Source organism: Apostichopus japonicus, chromosome 17 (genome assembly GCF_037975245.1).
Source record: "Apostichopus japonicus isolate 1M-3 chromosome 17, ASM3797524v1, whole genome shotgun sequence".
In the NCBI taxonomy this organism is placed as follows: Eukaryota; Metazoa; Echinodermata; class Holothuroidea; order Aspidochirotida; family Stichopodidae; genus Apostichopus; species Apostichopus japonicus.
Genome location: NC_092577.1, coordinates 4,863,123 through 4,882,005, shown reverse-complemented (window position 1 = coordinate 4,882,005; position 18,883 = coordinate 4,863,123). Strand labels below are relative to the sequence as shown.

General features: G+C 39.3%; 1 protein-coding gene and 3 non-coding genes across 14 annotated transcripts in view; 1 reads left to right on the top strand and 3 right to left on the bottom strand.

Annotated features, from left to right (window-relative positions):
* Positions 1-1,040: 1,040 nt before the first annotated feature.
* LOC139984293 (uncharacterized) overlaps positions 1,041-18,883 on the top strand; it is a 53,053-nt gene continuing 35,210 nt past the window's right edge. For 3 of the 11 annotated variants that reach the window (XM_071998145.1, XM_071998147.1, XM_071998149.1), the window contains exons 1-6: positions 1,041-1,437; positions 4,589-5,639; positions 16,413-16,465; positions 17,238-17,651; positions 17,913-18,055; positions 18,638-18,829. In XM_071998145.1, coding sequence (XP_071854246.1) covers positions 5,244-5,639; positions 16,413-16,465; positions 17,238-17,651; positions 17,913-18,055; positions 18,638-18,829 — 1,198 coding nt within the window. In that variant the 5' untranslated portion in view covers positions 1,041-1,437; positions 4,589-5,243. The remainder of the gene's footprint in view (positions 1,438-4,588; positions 5,640-16,412; positions 16,466-17,237; positions 17,652-17,912; positions 18,056-18,637; positions 18,830-18,883) is intronic. The other 8 variants (XM_071998150.1, XM_071998146.1, XM_071998144.1 and 5 more) reach the window with 5 other exon arrangements.
* On the bottom strand, positions 9,682-9,754 carry Trnaa-agc (transfer RNA alanine (anticodon AGC)). The gene has a single exon. It is a non-coding gene; the product is annotated as a tRNA-Ala (tRNA).
* Trnaa-agc (transfer RNA alanine (anticodon AGC)) lies at positions 12,039-12,111 on the bottom strand. Its single transcript has one exon. It is a non-coding gene; the product is annotated as a tRNA-Ala (tRNA).
* On the bottom strand, positions 13,469-13,541 carry Trnaa-agc (transfer RNA alanine (anticodon AGC)). Its single transcript has one exon. It is a non-coding gene; the product is annotated as a tRNA-Ala (tRNA).

Sequence of the window (18,883 nt, the reverse complement as noted above, 5' to 3'; positions counted from 1 at the left end):
TTGCTGACCATAAAGGAAAAATGGAAACGTCAAAAATGGAGTTGTCGGTGTAAGGGGTAGGCTGAGGGGCACGCCCCTTCCGAAATCCGTCACTGGCTACCCTGTGTATATAATAGGGATCAGCGCTGTAATAATTTCACTGTTCCTCTTTCTCTTCCCGGTGTCTTGGCGTTTTTCTTCTGCTTCCTCCTTTTCTCCTTTTTCTCTCTTTCTTCTTTTTCTTGTCCCTTCCTTCCTCCTCTTTTTCCCCCTCTTTTTCCCCTTTTTCTTCTCTCTTTTTTTCTCTCCTCTTTTTCTTACCCGGGGGGGGGGCGCGCCCCCCAACGCCCCCCTCCCCCTGGATACGAGCTTGATATAGCACACTGTTGTAGTGCTGACTCGGTTACCAAATTTCAAACGTGAAGGACTCGAACAATTTTGTCAAATGTTTCACCGTTGAAACACTACAATGAATCGAGTCAATGATACATTTTAAGAAAAGTCACCCATGAGAGAACCTGGGCACGAAAAACCAAACAACGAACCGACTGACTGATCCGCTCTCAACCCCAGTCCCCTTACACCGAGACTGTGACTGTGTGATCATCACCAGGGTGTGTATCATGATTCCCCTCGAAGGGAACTGATACTACACATGATCTTTAGCCAAAAGGCCGAGAAGCGAGTCATTAATGATTGATTCACTGGCGATGACTAGACCCGAATATGATGGGGCTCGTTTAACTATTTAACGGGATGGCTTCCGGGCCCTCTATTTTTAGTTTACGTAGCTCTCGTGTCACCAAATAATTCCTCCTTTGTATTTAATCCGGGGAAGCACACTTGAGACCTTAGTGATAAACTCCAACAAATCGATAAACTGACCACCTATGTGTGATGTCCGAGAAACATAGGTCATAGGCGGGCGATACAGTATTACGGTACAGTGTTAGAATCAGCCTCGCATGTAGCATGGGCTTGTACAAACACTATATATATATATATATAAAAAGTTACACCAATATTCGTGCCAGGCGGGACTTATTAATTGTTTTCATTCGCTCGACTCCTGTACTATAAGCTTTGTTGGAAATTTTCGTTTCATACACGTCACTTGAGAACGGAAAATAAAGACTGATTTATAACTGGTCATACATTATGGAAAGAGAAATGATTTATACATGTTGGATCGGAACAAATCCTTAGGGCCCTCTGTCAGAAGGGAATCTTGGATTCTTAAAATGAAAAAGAGCAACAACAGTGGTGCGTAATTTTGGCGAAATCTTTTGAGAGAAATCGTCCAAGAAATCGCCGAAATTTTGTCAGTGAATTAAAAAATTAATTTTCTACCGAGATACCGTAATAACGAGATGGAGACGTATGAAATACTTGAAACTAATGCGGGTGCCAACTTGAAAGGGCGGAACATGTTCAGGCCACTGTCCTGTAAGCATCCTGGTGAGTTTTTATTTATATTTATTTTTCAGAATAAATACGTGATGAAAATTGAAACATGGAAGCAAATCATTGTAAAACTGACATATTTATGTGACGTGCGCAAAGATCGGTTAGGGCCTATGCGCCCCCCCCCCCCACTTTTAATCATCAGTCGGGGCTGTTTACATTGTTGGATAATTATTACACCACTGCTAGTTATATGGAACAACATTGAAAATTCAAATTATGAATACAATTATATACCTTGCAGTGAAATTGAGTGAATGAACAATGGAGTTGAGAAACCACACCTCTCTCCTATATAGAACGACTGACATCATTTTAATATCCGGAGGAGTCGAGTCGCTATCCAGGTTTCCTGACTCATTTCGAGTCAATTATCTGAGTTATTGTATTATATTTATGAGGAGACATTTATACAAACTTGTTGGATTCATTTGACGTTTTGAAATTCAGTGATTGGTGCCATATGACTTGACTTGATGGAAAACGGCTTATTAAATGATTGGAATTCACCTTCGATTGTCCTATACATGGTAGACCTCGCGACAGAGTTATTCTAAAAATACATTTTGCTGCCACTCTTAATTTTTCCCTTTTTTGAAATAACTGACTGAGCTTCATTCAATATATCCATCGTATATAATGTTGCCTCCGCTTCCCCTATCCTTCCTCTCCACCGCCTCCCTCTCCTCACCCCTTTGGAATATCCAATAAAAGAAATTGATAACTAGAAATGGAAATCAACTCAATATAACCTCCCCTTATATGTAAATACTGTAGGAAAAGCTTGCCGGTTATTACCATGTATGGGATAAGATAAACGACAGGAAAAGCATTCAAACCACTTATACCAATAACTGAGAGGGCAAATCCATATGATTACATTAATTATAATAATTTACATACTGTAATATGGGTGGGTGGGGGTGGGAGCACACACTCATTAATTCTCCTTTCGCAGTGCCCTGCCCCATTCCCACACCCGCCTCATCGCTGTTTGCTTGATTTTTGTCACATATACGTCACAGTTGTTTCTACAGAACCGATTGTATAGGAATGATACTCCACTTATATCTTACACGGCTGAATTTATGATTACCCTCACAGTATAACGATCAGTAAAATTTGATCACAAATCTTCAAAAATTAACAAATTTGATCACAAAACGTCAAAAATTAACATTTTTAAGTTCATATATTGTTTTGTCGTTTCTATATCGTGGCCTTCATTTCCGCCCGATAGCATATACATGAAATCCCTATGATCGACTTTTTCAGGAAAAACGACTTGAAGCAAGCTTTATCTATTCTTTTTCTATTATGTAACTACACTTATAATCCTGTATAATCTAGGTTTTGGATAACCGCTATCTTAAGAAGGAAGTGTTGCCATGGTTACGGTCGTGACCGTGTACTTGCAACTTTGATAGGTTGACGTTAAGGTGTACCTTGAGCTGACAATAAATGAGACTATTTGTTGTTTATTTACTTATTTACGTTTGAACGTATATTGAGCTATATAAAGACATACGTCACTGTGTAAATATCGAGGGTTCAAAGTGTACGTTCTGTCCACCAATAACCGGTCTAAAGATTACAACTATCACCATAGCAACAGTGTTACACAAAACCTGTCTTGATTATAGGCATACCCCTCTAACGATCTTCAGCATTTACTGAGGTGTTTTTGTACACTATTTTATGTACCTGGATTAATACGAATTTCTGGAGATTGACTCATATCATTAATTCGCTTCCATCTGAACATTGTAAGTTTATTTTTAACTTTTTATTTGATTAATGTGTTCTCATCTTGGGAACATCAATTCACCTTAGATACGTTAACAGATTAACAAGCCCCCCGTAAAGTTTTAATCCTGTTTCCGTTTTTAAGGAAAACGTTAAATATTTGCCTGTGTTCTTAGGTACGACGCGAAATCAAAGTTAATATGTAGATATTTGATTTATATCTATATATGAGAGATATATACATGAGATATATATATATGCATGATATATAATTGAAATTGTAGTGAGTTGGAAAATACAGAAGAGTGAAAAAACTTCCAGCCTCCATCGGGATACGAGCCCGGGCCTCCCGCTTAAATGCGGACACCCTAACCACTAGGCTATGGACGCTGATTGTATGTTCAGAGGTTCGAAACCGGTAAGGAAGGTCGTAATTCCACTGTAGGCGTTTGAATGGAATAATCTGAAACGAGGGAACACGAAACTACATTTAAGTGTCTTCAGTTGGCCCGTGGGGTAGAAAAGCCACTCGCGATGCCCTACTTGAAAATCATTGTTGTTACAAATTAACTGAGGGCCGTACCTCCATGTCGAAATGTCTGTAGTTGTTAATGAACTTGTGACAGCTAATTGTGGCAGCTATATGACAGCTAAGTTGTGATAGAATTTGTGACAGCCAAACGTATAGATTGAAGTAGATACCATGTCTTTTATAGAATAGCTTCTTGCATGTAGACGTTTTAGTCTTGGTATGACCTAGTTCAAGAAAAATCGCTTATTAATGTTTCTCTAGATATTCAGGTTTTTCAAGATATCCATCTTCAAAATATGGTTTAAATCCCTGGGATGCGAGTCCTTTAAGGTTAACTTGCCGATGGCGTCTGCAACTCGGTTTGGGTCATATTGTTAATGTTAAATCACCTTATTTTCTTAATTCTAATAAGTCATCGAAATAAGTTCTTTTAGCTTCGTACAATGAACAGGTCATCATTGGATGATGTTCAACACCATATTGTCCTTGACAAGCTAGTAACGCATTATAAATTTGTCATTTAACGTCATACAAGTCCTATATGTTTCCCATGAGTTTTGTGTTGCATAAGATGAACGAATCCAATGGTCATTATACAGTGTTAGACTGCAAGGTCCAGTCACTTTAACTGATGAACCTCAACAATTAAGAGAGTTATTTCTCAAAAGTTCAAGTTGGTATATAGGACATTATAGTGACATTATTATGCATAATTGAGCTGAAATTCATGATTTAAAAAAATATATATATATTTTAATGATGTACATCAATTAACTACAAACTGCCAGAAATAAAGTAGTCTTACCCTACCCACTTATTAATTATAGTATTTTTCTAATTAGTTTTTTCTTTATCTTTTTCTTGCAGATCTCGACTAAATTATCTCCTTCCGCGTACATTTCAAGGTACAACATCGTTCAGAATAATGAGCAGACGACAGGATTTTGAAGACGCTCCTTAGAAACCAGTCATTGTGTCATACGCATTGACACTTTTACCTTATTCCTTTGTTGAACTAGACATGCTACGAACAAAGGCTGATAAAGAAATCCAGAATACGGTCTTCATGGTTATCAAGGCTTAGATCGTAATCAAGATTAACCTCCGTTTGAGTAAACGGAACGACAGTAAATCTATTGTTAGTCTGTTTTTAAACAGCGTATTGCATTTCAGGGACTGTCGTTGTGACGTCACAGCATTTTTTGGTCTACGACACTGGATACGATATTATGACGGTTCGTTGGAATTCTGTGAGTGGGTGACCAATCTAGCATATTCGTTCGCTATCTGAATACTGTTATCTTTGGATACATATTGGGATAGCTACCACTTTTATATGTTACGGATTGGAAAAGTTATTTTACCGTAAGAGTATCTGTTGAAGTTATAGATTGTGTTGGCTAAATTGTTAATCTTTCATATGTGATATTTTGGTAGAATTTCCACGTGAAATGAAAGAAGATATATAAGAAAAGAAACCAACAGCTTACGAGACACAATATAACCAAATATCGTAGAGAAGATGGCCAGTTTAACGGTTATACAGGGTAGTGGAATATTTAGCCAGCAACAGGATGGAATTGTGGGCACCCCATCACCGACACATCATTCCGATCAACTCAGTTTACCGTCCATTTTAACCATGGACAAAATGAATTCTGACTTCTCGAAGTCATCTATAGATGCATCGAACTTGCTGGATACGACGTATCAGCGGGCGATACTAAGCGCCAGGGCGAGATTACTCGGAGGTGAACCTCCGAGATATCCCGAAGAGTGGCGGTTACCTTATGCGCCGTTACCGGCAAGACCCGACTTAACCCGAACGGTATTTTTCGGAGATCAAAGAATCGGGCATCGGAAAGAACACAGGAGGAGAGGGCGTGATCGGAGTAAAACGCATCCAATGTCCGAAACGGTGAGTGTTCATTCTTTTCTCTCTCCTTTTTTTATTTTACCAATTAAAATCAAAACGGTTACATTATTATTATTACCATTCTTTTCTCTAAATTTATTTGATCGAGTATCAAACGACGATGTATTTAATTTGAGTATTATTTTTACGTCTTTTCTGGTTCTTCTTATTCCTTCATATATCTTGATGGTTAACTTGCAATATATGTTGCTCCAACAAGATCGCTCTACTAGTTGACTATAGCAACCTATCTTTCAACTTATTTCATGGAGATACTGTGATCAGGGGGTTGTATATCCATCATGTTTGTTCGCCGAGCTAGGAAAGGCAGGGGGAGGGCAGAAGTGGTGGGGGTTGGGGGTGATACTTAGTTGATTGCTGTACCGTTACTAAGGTAATTCTTCAATCTTCACTCCCCCGCACCCTCGTCACCATTCCTCCCTCTTCTGTACGAAAAATGCAAAAATGTGATGGAAAATGAGGAACGTGTAATCGTACGTGGTAAGGGTCAAGAGGTCAATAGTCTAGATTATAATGTTATAGGGTCAATGGTCTAGGTTTTAATGTTATAGGGCCAGTGGTCTATGTTATAATGCCATAGGGTCAGTGGTCTATATTAAAATGCTATAGGGTCAATGGTCTAGAGGTTTTAATCCTATAGGGGCAATAGTCTATATATGTTATAATGCTATAGGGTCAATGGTCTAGGTTATAATGCTATGGGGTCAATATTTAGTCTATGTTGTAATGCTATAGGGTCAATACTCAATAGTTTATATTTTATAGTGCTATAGGGCCATTGGTCTAGGTTATAACGTTATAGGGAAGATAGTCTATGTTATAATGCTATAGAGTTATAATGTTCTACGTTATATAATGCTATAGGGTCAGTGGTCTATGGTATAATGCTATAGGGTCAATAGTCTATGTTATAAATGCTATAGGATCAATTACAGAGGGAAGGCATCTATACGCCTTCCTTGTAGAGGGGCTGTACCGAGCAGGGATCAAGGCTTTTCAGTCTTCTCGCTTAAACAAAATGCAATTCTCATTTTTATGTCGTGTTAGGCTGACTGTATTTACGCATGTAGCAATTCCAGTTGTTATTAAACGAATTACGCTATAGTTGTGCTTGGTAACTGTTAAACCCCGACGTTGTCCCATAAGCTTTTGTGTATATAACGGTAGTCTTCGGCTGTAAACATTATTTACCATTCCTAGCATTTCTAAGTTTCTCGTATGTTTATGATCACACTAAAAACACAAAGGTAGAAGTCTCATAACATACTCGTATCACATAGCCTACAGTATATGTGTATCACATAGCCTACAGTACACGGCGGAGTGTATAGCCTAGTGGTTAACGCTGGCGTCTCCCAGTCATGAGATCCCCGGTTCGATTCCCCGCCGACAGCAATGTGTGTCGTCTGGCAAGGGTGTTGTTCAATAACAACTTCCCGACATGGACGTTAAATGGATGTGTGCCGAGAGATTGGCTTCGGTCAGCTTGCGAGTCTACAAGCCTCCATGGCTTCTTTCGCGAGTTCCTGCTTGCGGGAAGACCTAATATACATACTAGTAGCCTATATGTAATAGTATGTAATCCAAGCAGACATATATGCCTATATATTAATGTATACGCACAACCACGATATACGATAACATATATTATACCTTTGCCCTACAGTTGTTTAGTCCGAATTGTGCAAGGAACATTTTTTTGGGACCTATCAACTGATATTTCTTTCTTTTACACCGGTTTCTTTCAATGTCAGTTTCCATGCATTTCATGATTAGATTTTATATAGGCCAAGAGCTAGGTTTCTGGAATATGTTCGCCTGTACCTGCATGGCCACACGATCAGTTATTAAATATATAAACATGATATCCAATATGTAGCCTAACTGTTTATCAGTGTGTCTGTCTGTCGCGGGTATGGAGATAATACTTTCCAGATGACGTCATCATCCTCAAAATATTGTGATATGACCTATTAAGTCAATATTAGGCTACTTGATATTTAGCCGTGGTGAAGGTGGGGGGGGGGGTGATTTGGAATCGGGTGGAGACGGGGGTATGGTTACGCATAAATATATTTCACACAAAAACATGTTCCCAATTGGTTGTAAATCGAGGACAGCATTATAAATCAGATTGATAACATATACATTCATATGGCACATGTACATATAGTACGGTAGTACCACTGTGTATTCTCTTCAGCCTAGTGTTATAAACTGCTTGCATTGTTAATGTAATTCCTGCTACATTGTAGCTTATAGATTACTAAGTACAATTTCCTGGATCAGGATGTCTCCAACAATGAACGCAAGAAGATTTAACGACTTACTTTCTGTGATTGACAGTTTAATAAGTCAATACATTGTTCGCTTATAATCGTTACGGAAGTACTGTACAGCCGGCATACAGTTTCACGAAATGATGCTTGACCTTAGCAACCATTATATTACGTAAATCTCATGAACAATAGGGAACATTTCTGAAATCTCTTATCCTTTCCTCAAGTGATACCGAGAGTTCGGAAAAATCGATAAAGAGAAAATCGATATTTCTTTTTGGTTGTGAACGACATTATTGTCTGCGTATAACCTCGCCATGTTAAATGGTGATATACTTGAAATTAGTGGGTCCTGAGTCCTGACAAAAACGAGTGTTTGTGTATTCCAGTATATTGTAAATGATGCTGTGGTGATTTAGTGATACAGTTCGGGCTACTCCTCTGTTGTGACTGAGTAACACAAATAAAATCTGTTAGGTCAGTACAGTTCATCGACACCGCCCAGAGTTCAATAGTTAGTACAAGAGAGCTTATGGGATGAGATCCGATGGAGGATGGGGGCGGGGGGGTGGGGGGGTGGAGGGGGGTGGGGGTATGACAAGCAACTATTTTGCGCCGTGTTTTTATATGTATACATAGGATGACTAACATAGGCGTAGGAGCCCAATTTGATTTGGGGGGCTGTAACGACTTGCCCCAAAAATATAACCAAGCGCGTTCAACATGTTCATGTGCATGTCATATATGCATGCATCGGTTATTACATCGCATGCAAATAACATACAATCATTTTCCGTGTTATTTATTACCCATCCATATTGGTTATAATTATTGGGGAAGTCGTTACAATAATAATGATCATAATAATATCAGTTTAACCATTGAAAAACACATTGCAAATTATTTTTCTTTCAGTATAGGTGCCCAAAAAAATTCTCAGCATATTGCCCGAATTTTCACAACAATCTTTGTTTCGGGGGGGGGGGGGCTGCAGCCCCCAGCCCTCCCCCCTCGCCTCCTACGCCTATGATGACTAATTGTTGGGTTAATTCAATTTACATACTTAAAGTGAATGAATGCAAAGTTCGCGTGGTAGGAGGGAGGGGAATGAGGGAGGGGATGTGATTCCCCTCCACCAATTTGAGCGTACTTCCCAGCTAAAACTAATATTTTAAATTATAAGCAGATAAAGATATATAGACTTAATTCATAGCTGCATGTAATCGTCCGGTAAAAAAATAGGCAGAGAACCGGGAGTTTAGCGTGAATGCTAACACTCTCACTCAAGCCCCCGAAAATTACTTATACCACAAAAATATCTGTTTCCATGTTGCCCAATGAATTCGCCCCCCCCCCCTCACCTTGCCATGCAAAACACACAGCGTCTCCATCCAGTGGCCTGCAACGAGGACTATCCTCTGGCGAATCCATTTTCTAGAACGAATTCCGCTGAACTTAAAGATTTTTATGTTTATTATAAACATATTCCTCTTTTCCCCTGATATTTCATGATGCTGTTCATGTTGTTCTGTTATTCTGTGAGGACGCCGTACGTGTCAGTAGAAACACACCTTGCAAAAGGGCAAGCCAAACGTTTTGTTGCTCTTTTTTTTAAGTTTCAATGCATGCAAAAAATTAAATTAAGTGTGTGCAATAAATTAAAACAATGCAATAAATTAAACAAGCAGTTAATTAAAACAATGCAAAGCACATGCGTAAAAAAAAAACTATTCAAAATGTTACCTTGGAGGAGCGGGGCATTGATCCCCGTACCTCTCGCATGCTAAGCGAGCGCTCTACCATTTGAGCTACACCCCCGTTGCTGGGTTGAGTGTGTATTAAAAATTATCTAAACAGTACTACGTTTGCTTCACAGCTACATACATTTCCCGCCATTGAATGCGTGCAGGTTCAATAACTGCTACAAAATACAATTTGCACATCATTCCTAATACCAGGTGTCAACAGCGTCCCAGCATGTGTTGGATACATTGTAACGATGTGAAAACACATGAGTGCATGTATTTTCACATGTACTCTGTAACATCTCAACGTTGTCGACTAGCTTTCAGTTTTTTGCATGGATATATAGGCCTACATGACGAGCAGGAATTTGATTGGCATAAGAAGGAGAATAAAACATCGATCGCAAAATAATGCAAACGATATTAGCATATATCAGGCTTTCATGGCACACTTGACTTCTCCGGCCATCTCAGGATCGTTTTTCAAGCTAATAAAACTACCGAACTGCAAGTTGGGAGCCCGGGCTGAAGTGGGAGCCTGGGGCATCAATGGGAATGTTCGGTTCACTACACTGCAGCGTATTGTGTTAATATGCAGAACGATGAAATTATTCTGTTGAAATCTCAACATATAAGCAGTTAATCATCAAAACCTGTACGAAAGAACATGATCATTTCACTCGATTCAGTTCCGGGCCTATGCATCCCCAGTGGCGTAGCCAGCGGGGAGTAGGGGATCAGAGTGCCCCACAGACATTTTCGGGGGACGAGATGGGCGGCGGTGAAAAATCTAAGAGAGCAAAAAACAAATCAAAAATGGAAAAATGGAAATGATAGCACCATTTTGTATCTTTTTTTTCCAGAAGGACAGGTAGACACCCCCTCTGTTTATACCCCTCCTCCAGGACGGCGATCCACCGCTATGTGCCTGAACACAGGGGCGCCGTTTCCCGCAGGGACACGGGGACGCGTCCCCACCAAAAATTTCAGAGGTGGGGACATGGTATACCATGTCCCCACCATCTTTTGAGTGAATTTTGGAAGTCCGACTATCCATGATATCCTGCTTTACCGCGTTAGTCGTAAAGATCTCAAGTACCCATTAGACGTTATCAAAATAAGCAACCAAACTAATGAATGAGCAAATGCAAAAGATGGAAACAAGTCTGATACGTTAATTGGCAGCCTTACAAGTTGCTTGTTTCATTGATGTATGCTACCCGGTGGTGCTAACTTCAACCATGTCTCCAGCAGCCAAAAGCAACACCAGCCTTTGCGTGTAGCACCCAGCACATATTAATGGAACCCCACGCCCAACTGCCCAATGGGCGGTGGGGGAAGGTGAAGATGGACTAATTTCTTGTTTTATATTGGCTCATTATGATGTTTGTATTTGATAAATTTATCATCAGTAACTCTTATTCTTGTATTTTTTTATTTTCTATTTTTCATGAAACATTTAAAACCGTGAAATATTAAAATCAATGACCCATTTTATATCATAATTGTGTCTGGGAAATGCAATTTCCGGCAATCTGGGGGTACATCTGTCAAAAAAATATGGTACGCTCCGCGCGAACCTATGGTGGCGCTCCGCTTAGATAGTCACGTCCCCACCAAGTTTCAAAACAAAACGGCGCCCTTGCCTGAACATGGGACAGAAAAATGACTTGCCCCCAAACCAAAATCCTGGCTACGTCACTGCCACCCTCCCCCCCCCCCCCCAACACGCACAATTATACCCTTTTAACTTGGGACGACTTTAGGGGCGGCATACTTTTAGACTTGATATGTTATATAGTTCACACTTTACAAACATGTCATTCGAAACGATAAATGTCTCATCATTGAGTTTTGTGTTACGTACATCTGAGGTTCAATATACTGGTCTGTATTTTCGACTAAATAATCCAGTCACTTTAACTTGTGATAAACTTCAGCTGTTTAAATCTATGTCATCATTCCTCAAAAATTTAAAGTGTTCCAGAATTTACAACCTGGACTGATAGTAATAGTGTTTCGTGTCACGGTCTACAAAATATCAACATTAATTTTGTGCCAAATGTCACCCTTTAAAAATTAAACAATTAAACATGCACCTTTCTTCGAAAGTTAAAACTTCGAAAAGTACCCCCCCCCCCCCAGTTCTGTCTACTGTAGCCCATGCCAGAATATTTGTTTTACTTCCCATCGTGCATAAGAAACATTACACTCTCACCACAATCCCCGAATCTCCACACCGCAACCCTCCTTCCCTCCCATATCAACCCAATCTAACACCTCATTCCTTCCCTCCATTCAACCCCAGTACCCAAACAAAATTATATGAATTCATAAATATAAATAATAAAAGTATCTGGAGGAGCGGGGCATTGATCCCCGTACCTCTCGCATGCTAAGCGAGCGCTCTACCATTTGAGCTACACCCCCGCAGACACTGTTTAAAGATTTAAAAAATATATTTCCCTAGACTAAAACACATAGTGAACCTTCGGAAATAGGTGTTACTATTATGGTATAATATAATGACTAGTAATACAACAAGCTAGACTGAAGTACAATCTCTCATACCTGAGATATCTTGCCATATATATAATCTTTCTTCCATATGCTATAGTTTGGATTATGCCCGAATATCTTCGGTTAGGTTATCGATTAACCGTCTTGTAAATAATTACAAGCTTTATTGTGACTTTTTGAAGGTCAAAGCAACGACTTGGGTTTTGAAGCGTAAAATCTTCCATCTCATGCGGGAAATACATAAACATGATATTATTATAATTTGTCACATTATTGAATTGAATATTTTAGAAATGAAAACACATTGTGTACAACAGTTTTGAAACACATGTTTTTGGACTTGGTAAAGCTTAATTAACGAATGAAAGTTTATAAACTAATCTCACTTTCCTAGAAATCTGGAGGGAGGTAAGGAGGGAGGGAGGGGGAGGGTTGTGGGGTGTGTGCATCGGGGGGGGGGGAGTGTTAATGCTTAAATGCTTATGTTAATAGCGTATGTGCGGCATATTACACTGTAATTATAATTGAGGGAATCTTTGGATATGATAGCATATGCATCTCAATTTTAGCGATGCAACATAACTTGGCCGAGAGGGGACGATGGGGGCTACAGCCAACGGCTCGGGGTCAATAAGAGTATACGAGTAAGAATATAGATCCCGAGTACGGGTACCAGAAAATGTACTCGAGTATTGACTTGAGTACGAGTCCAAACTCGAGTACTGCAAGTCTGCAGGACTGAACATATTTGGCGAATTTATCCAATAAATATTTCAAACAATGGAATCACTAAGTTACAAAGGTGTACTTCCCGAGTAATATGTATAGCCTATGTTTATAAAGGGGATGGGTAAAGGTGTGAACTACTCTGTATGGTACCGACTGCACCCACTGAAGGCCGAGATATGGAGGAGGGACGGCGAGGTGGGGGGGGGGGAGTGGGTGAAGGCACCCTAGTTCATAAAATCTGCCTGTTTCAAACTCGGAGTTCTAAATGATGCTAACTCGAGTAGCTCAGAAAAAATGTAACGGTTCTTAACATCTAATTAAGAAATAAGTAAATAATATTATAAAATTAGTTATGGAATAGTGAAGGGAGACATCAATGGGGGGGGGGGGCAGGTGAAGCTTGTTTCGGTGTAACATCACCAATATGTATCTCTGAACAGAAAGATTATGTATGTATGTGCACAAGAAGGAACACACTATAGGCTACACGAAGAACGAGGAGAAGAAAACAAAAGTAAAAAGTAAACTAAAAATTCCTTGGAGGAGCGGGGCATTGATCCCCGTACCTCTCGCATGCTAAGCGAGCGCTCTACCATTTGAGCTACACCCCCTCTGTTGAATCCAGTGTGACAAAAACATATTTCTTATACTGGCTGCTTTTCTTCCACGGCATGTATATCAGAGGATTGTTATCAACAGGTGTAACAGGTGTTATTTCTCTCATTGTGTTTTTAATCAATGTGAACACTGTACAGATAAATATGATGTCTCGCTATAACCTTTCATCCCGGCATGCAGGTTCCTCAATTATACTGTGTTAGACAGGGATGGTGTAAAATCAGGTCGGGCCCAGGGGCCAATCATTTCACTGGGCCCACTTTTTGAAGTCTTTTTCGTCCAGTTACGTGTAATATGACAAGGGTTTTCTTTAGTTCATATTTTCCCTAAATCGACCCGGTAAACAAATCTGTAACACTCTCGTGACCTGGCCTATCACTGGGCCTGGGGTAAGGTTGCTGAGTAACCTGCTTGAATACAGTTTAAAAAAAAAAAACACGCATAAAAGAAACTGGATGTTTTTACAACACGTTAATTTCATTTCCCGTAATGCAAATGAAAAACACAAGAAAGATTGTAAGTTGAATTAATGTCACAATTTTTATTAAAAGCCTAATTCATTCATTCACTTAATTGTCAAATCAATAGAAAAGACGTCTTTACTCCTAGCATATATACTATGCAAACCCTAATTAGAAAATGGGCGAAAGATGTTATTAATATTAACTGGTCCGGTTAATTACCCACTAATTTTAACATAAGTTGAATAAAACGAAATACATATATATCGTTGGTATGCGTAGCACTGTAATAATGGCTTTACTGGATCTGTTTAGAAATGGGAATAAATTATGGGTATGTAATGAAATGCTCCCAGGGGATCCTTCAGCTGAGTGGCGTAGCGTACCTAAGCTTTTTCACCACCGGTCTCTCATACACCTTCTTCTAATCCATCCATCCCCACCCCATCCAGGCTTGGGGCGATTACATCTGAATGTAATCGATTACGATTACGATTACTTGAGAATGTATGATTACGATTACGATTACAGCCTAAAGTTGAAGTAATCGATTACGATTACATTGTAATGTAATCGTGATTACAATCATGATTACATTGTGGTTACTTGCACAATCCTCTGCATATCTGTTTAATATAACTCTCTGCCGGAAAATAGGGCAATGAAATAGGGCAAAGGAAGGGCATTTACAGTATACGGACAAAATTGTGGAATCTACAATTCCTACCAGGCATTACACATTTATGCCTTAACACGTTTAAGATGTGTAACCCATAAGTCCAGTAAAAAATACAATTTAAACAGACAAAGAGTAAACAGACAAATACTAAAGTAAAACAAATGAAGATTTTCATGCAACACTATATTTTGTAAACTAATAATTTCTGCATAGCAGAAAAACTAAAAACTCTTTTACATTATAACACCAAAATAAAACTAAACAGCTTTGAAATGGGGCATTCCACAGAACATGGAAGGCCAAAGTAAAAGTAAATTATTTTCATCAAAAGGGGTCAACTCTGGTAAAGCAAATTCTGATCCACCAAAATACTTAATTTGCAGTGATTTTTTTCAGCAACAAGGTTAATTACATTAATTAAAGAGGTGTAAATGGTGCAAAGTTGGATGGGTTATTGGACAATGGAATGAAGGCAAATTTCTGAATAACTTTTTTCCCCACAACATGAGATGAGTACAATTAACGTTTTACTAATGGACATTGAAATGTCCCGTCCGTGATGTTTTCACAAGAATTTTTATGCTAGCTGCCAATGCGTTTTGCAATATTTCTGTATTCAAATGAGAACAATAGACTGACATAAATAGCAATGTGCTTTCAATAGCTGCTACACCTGAGCCTTGTGGCCCACTGAACATGGCAATGCAATTATTTATCAAATTTACTTACTTAAATGAATTTAAAGGGTGTATTTTGTCAGCCTGACTGTTATTTAATATACTAATGAAATAATTTTCTATAATCAGCACACCATGTCAACTAATGTCAACCAGTTGTGTATGCAAAAGGATTGTGAAGGCTGAGAGGCAGCATTGAACAGAACAATTCAGGTGATAAAAAATCCTTGAATATGGCGATCAAATCCCCAGTATATACTGCTTAGTATAAGTTTATTGTGCTAGAGAATTCTAGAAGCAGGAACACTTCTTTGGTCACACTAAAAGCCAATAGTAAGAATTAGTTTTAATCATTTCTACTAATTTTGCCCTTCTCATTCAAATTTCACTGTAATCATAAATGTAATACGATTACGATTACTTTGCCCTTGTAATCGATTACGATTACTGATTACGATTACCCCAAGCCTGACCCCATCAAAATAAAGATTGTGCTGAAATATATTCATACCATTGACTCATGCAAGACGAGGCTTGTTTCTTGGATAAACACTATAACACTGCTCCCTTGTATTTTAAACTTGAGGTACATGTACCTGTTTCTTGTATTTCCACCTCCCTCTCCGCCCGCGCTTTCCGCCTCTCAAATCCTGCCCTCCCCCATCCACTCTGCACCCACTTCATCTAGGACAAATCCGCTATAGCAGGACGCATATTTTATTTAGTGTTAACTCTATATAAGAAGTTTAAATCATTTATTCACATTAGCCAGTTTGACGTCACCGTTCACTTTTTGTGTTTCATTTTTCAACAACTGTACCGAACCTAATGAGAATTACTCAATATAAGATCGGGTACGGATCCAGGAGCGGTGTGTGGGTTTACCCCCCCCCCATCCCCACCCCTCCTCCCTCCCCCGTTTATTAAACCTCACAAACGAATAAAATGCTAATAGATTATAACACAAACTAACGTATAAACCTAATTATCTTTTTTCCCCTTATTTTTCCTCCTTGATAATTATGTATTTGTTTTTATTTTTTACAGGATTCATTTACAACGGATTATTCAATGCAACTTCATCTACCTCCATTAAATGTGTAAGTTATATCAACTTTAATCGAATGAAGACTGTATAATAACTTATCTCGCCTTGTAAGCAGGTCCGGATCCGGGGAGGGCGGATGGGATTTGCACGCCCTTTTTCAAACCACACACAAAACTAGTTTGCGTGAATAGACCTAATTGTAGGCCTAATTTATAACCTAAATATGCATAGCAGTTTATAATTTCACGACTAAATTTGCAATATTTCTACTGGGGTGAGGTGGGCGGTCACCAGACTCCTACCCCTATGAAAGTCACCGTCAACAAATCCTTGGACCCATCCCTCTTGTTTAATTACTACCCTTGATCTGCTTCTACTGCACTGCCGTACCTCGAATATTGTGTTATTTGCTATTGCGGTATGAATGAGTTTGTTATAATATGTATTGTTCTGTACGGTTCGTATTGTTTCGTAAGGCCTATATATTTAACGCTGTTTGTCACTAAACTTTGTTATATCATATAGACCTTATGATATTTTATGCTTTGCTCTGTCATACACGAGTTTGTCATGGTAAGTAACTTATAGTAGTTTGTTATGGCCCCTAACGGTGGTTGTGCTTTTTCTGTATGTAATTGTTTTGTATGTTAGCCTATGACAGAATATCACGCTTTACAACCATGTATTAGTTTATGCTAAATTACTATCTACAAATGCCATTTCTTCAAGAATCATATTTCATTCAAAGCTCACAAGAATAAGAATGCAAAACATATTTCCCAAAGGAAACTTATATGATAACCGCCATTTTGCTTTTCTTTTAGCTCACATGATGCCTTATCCACATCAACTGCGCCGCAGACGAGCCTACCGTCTGCCACTGGTACATCCAGACTACAACTCAAAAGCCCGCGCTCAGACCGTGTCTATCTTCCTTTCGTTGGCATGGCAACACTCCACCCCAAATTGCTGACTTCAACTGACGTCAGGGAGAAAGAGTACGATATTCCACAGTTTTGCTACGGATGCCGCAAATTTATGGAATTCACGCATGCGCAGCATTCATCCAATGGTGTTTACGTTCATTTTGATGACTCTTCATCCGTCAAACCTCTTTCAAATGACGAGAATTTGAAAGATGAACGCCAACATCCAGACATGTCCAATGCCGTCAACCTTGTCGAGTTTCCAAAGAGAGGGGAGTTTTGTCACGGATGTGACGTCAGTTCAAAGCCACAGTAAGTATTAACTTTTCCCCAATTGAAAGCAGCATAGCGTACAATGGTCTACAGTATGAGAAATAAATTCTGGTTAGTACTAAGGATTATTTTGAGCACTTCAAACTGCTATTTTGACTAATATGATGAGAACGTCCCAATGTAGCGAAATTGGGTCAGATTGGTAACTTACAATGCTTTCATTTCGTCCATCACAGCACGAAAGGTGTTCTGTCTATTCATACACATATACAATACTGTATACTTTTACATTTGATTAAGCTTGCATCTACTCCAGTCAGCGTCGTCTGCTGGTGGCATTACCTTAGTTACTCAACACGATGACGTCACCACACCCAGTGAGCAGAAGCAGGGCGGACAGGGCGAAAAAGACTCCTCGGAGCATCCGGCAATTGAATACTCACGTAAGTTAGATACTTGCGTTCACGTAAGTGAAAGTTGTCTGTCGTTTACTCACCTTCAATACTTACATGAGCTAGGTCTACTTCACTTGAGTAAGATCTCGTAATCCATTACTGAGGACTCGTATATGAAACTATTGTAACGCGGTGTGCATCGTTCTTCTAACACTTTTTGCTTACATGTTTCGTATTCATTTTGCATTTGTGAGTGTGTTTCCGATCATTGATTTGTCCATAATTGGTAGTTTTCCATGAAAACCGGGAACCTTGTCAGCCCTACAAATGGTGCAAAAAATCATTTTACGAGGCATTCCTTCTGTTTTGTATGGAAACAAATTGAAGTAAAATAGTGATGTAAGCAGTTAGAGAGCCATATTTGTGATTTCTTTATTAGTACTGAATGTTTGGATTAGAGGGGAGGGGGGGGGGGCAGTTGGTGGTGGTGGTGGTGGTGGTTGAGGTAGGAGTCTGAAGAAAGGTACGGTACGTGCTTAAAAGTTGGGGGGAGGAACTAGACGCCTTCGTCGCCATGGTTTCAGCCCAGATCGATATCAGCTCTGCTGTTTCTTCTCTTTGCATCCATAGAGGATGATTTGGAAGACTTTCTCCGTCATCCTCGAGTTGAGGATATCCCAGCTATGATCAAGAAGATCCAGAAACCATTAGAGCCCCTGCACCAACCAACCAAGGCCCGCCAGAGACCCCCAAGGATACCTCAGTGTGTGCTTGATATTCTAAAATCCGGGTCGATCGAATATCGGAAGAAATTATTCGAAGGTAAGTAGATATTGAATTCAGTTACTTTTTAAGAGAGAAGTGTTTCCGAACGTT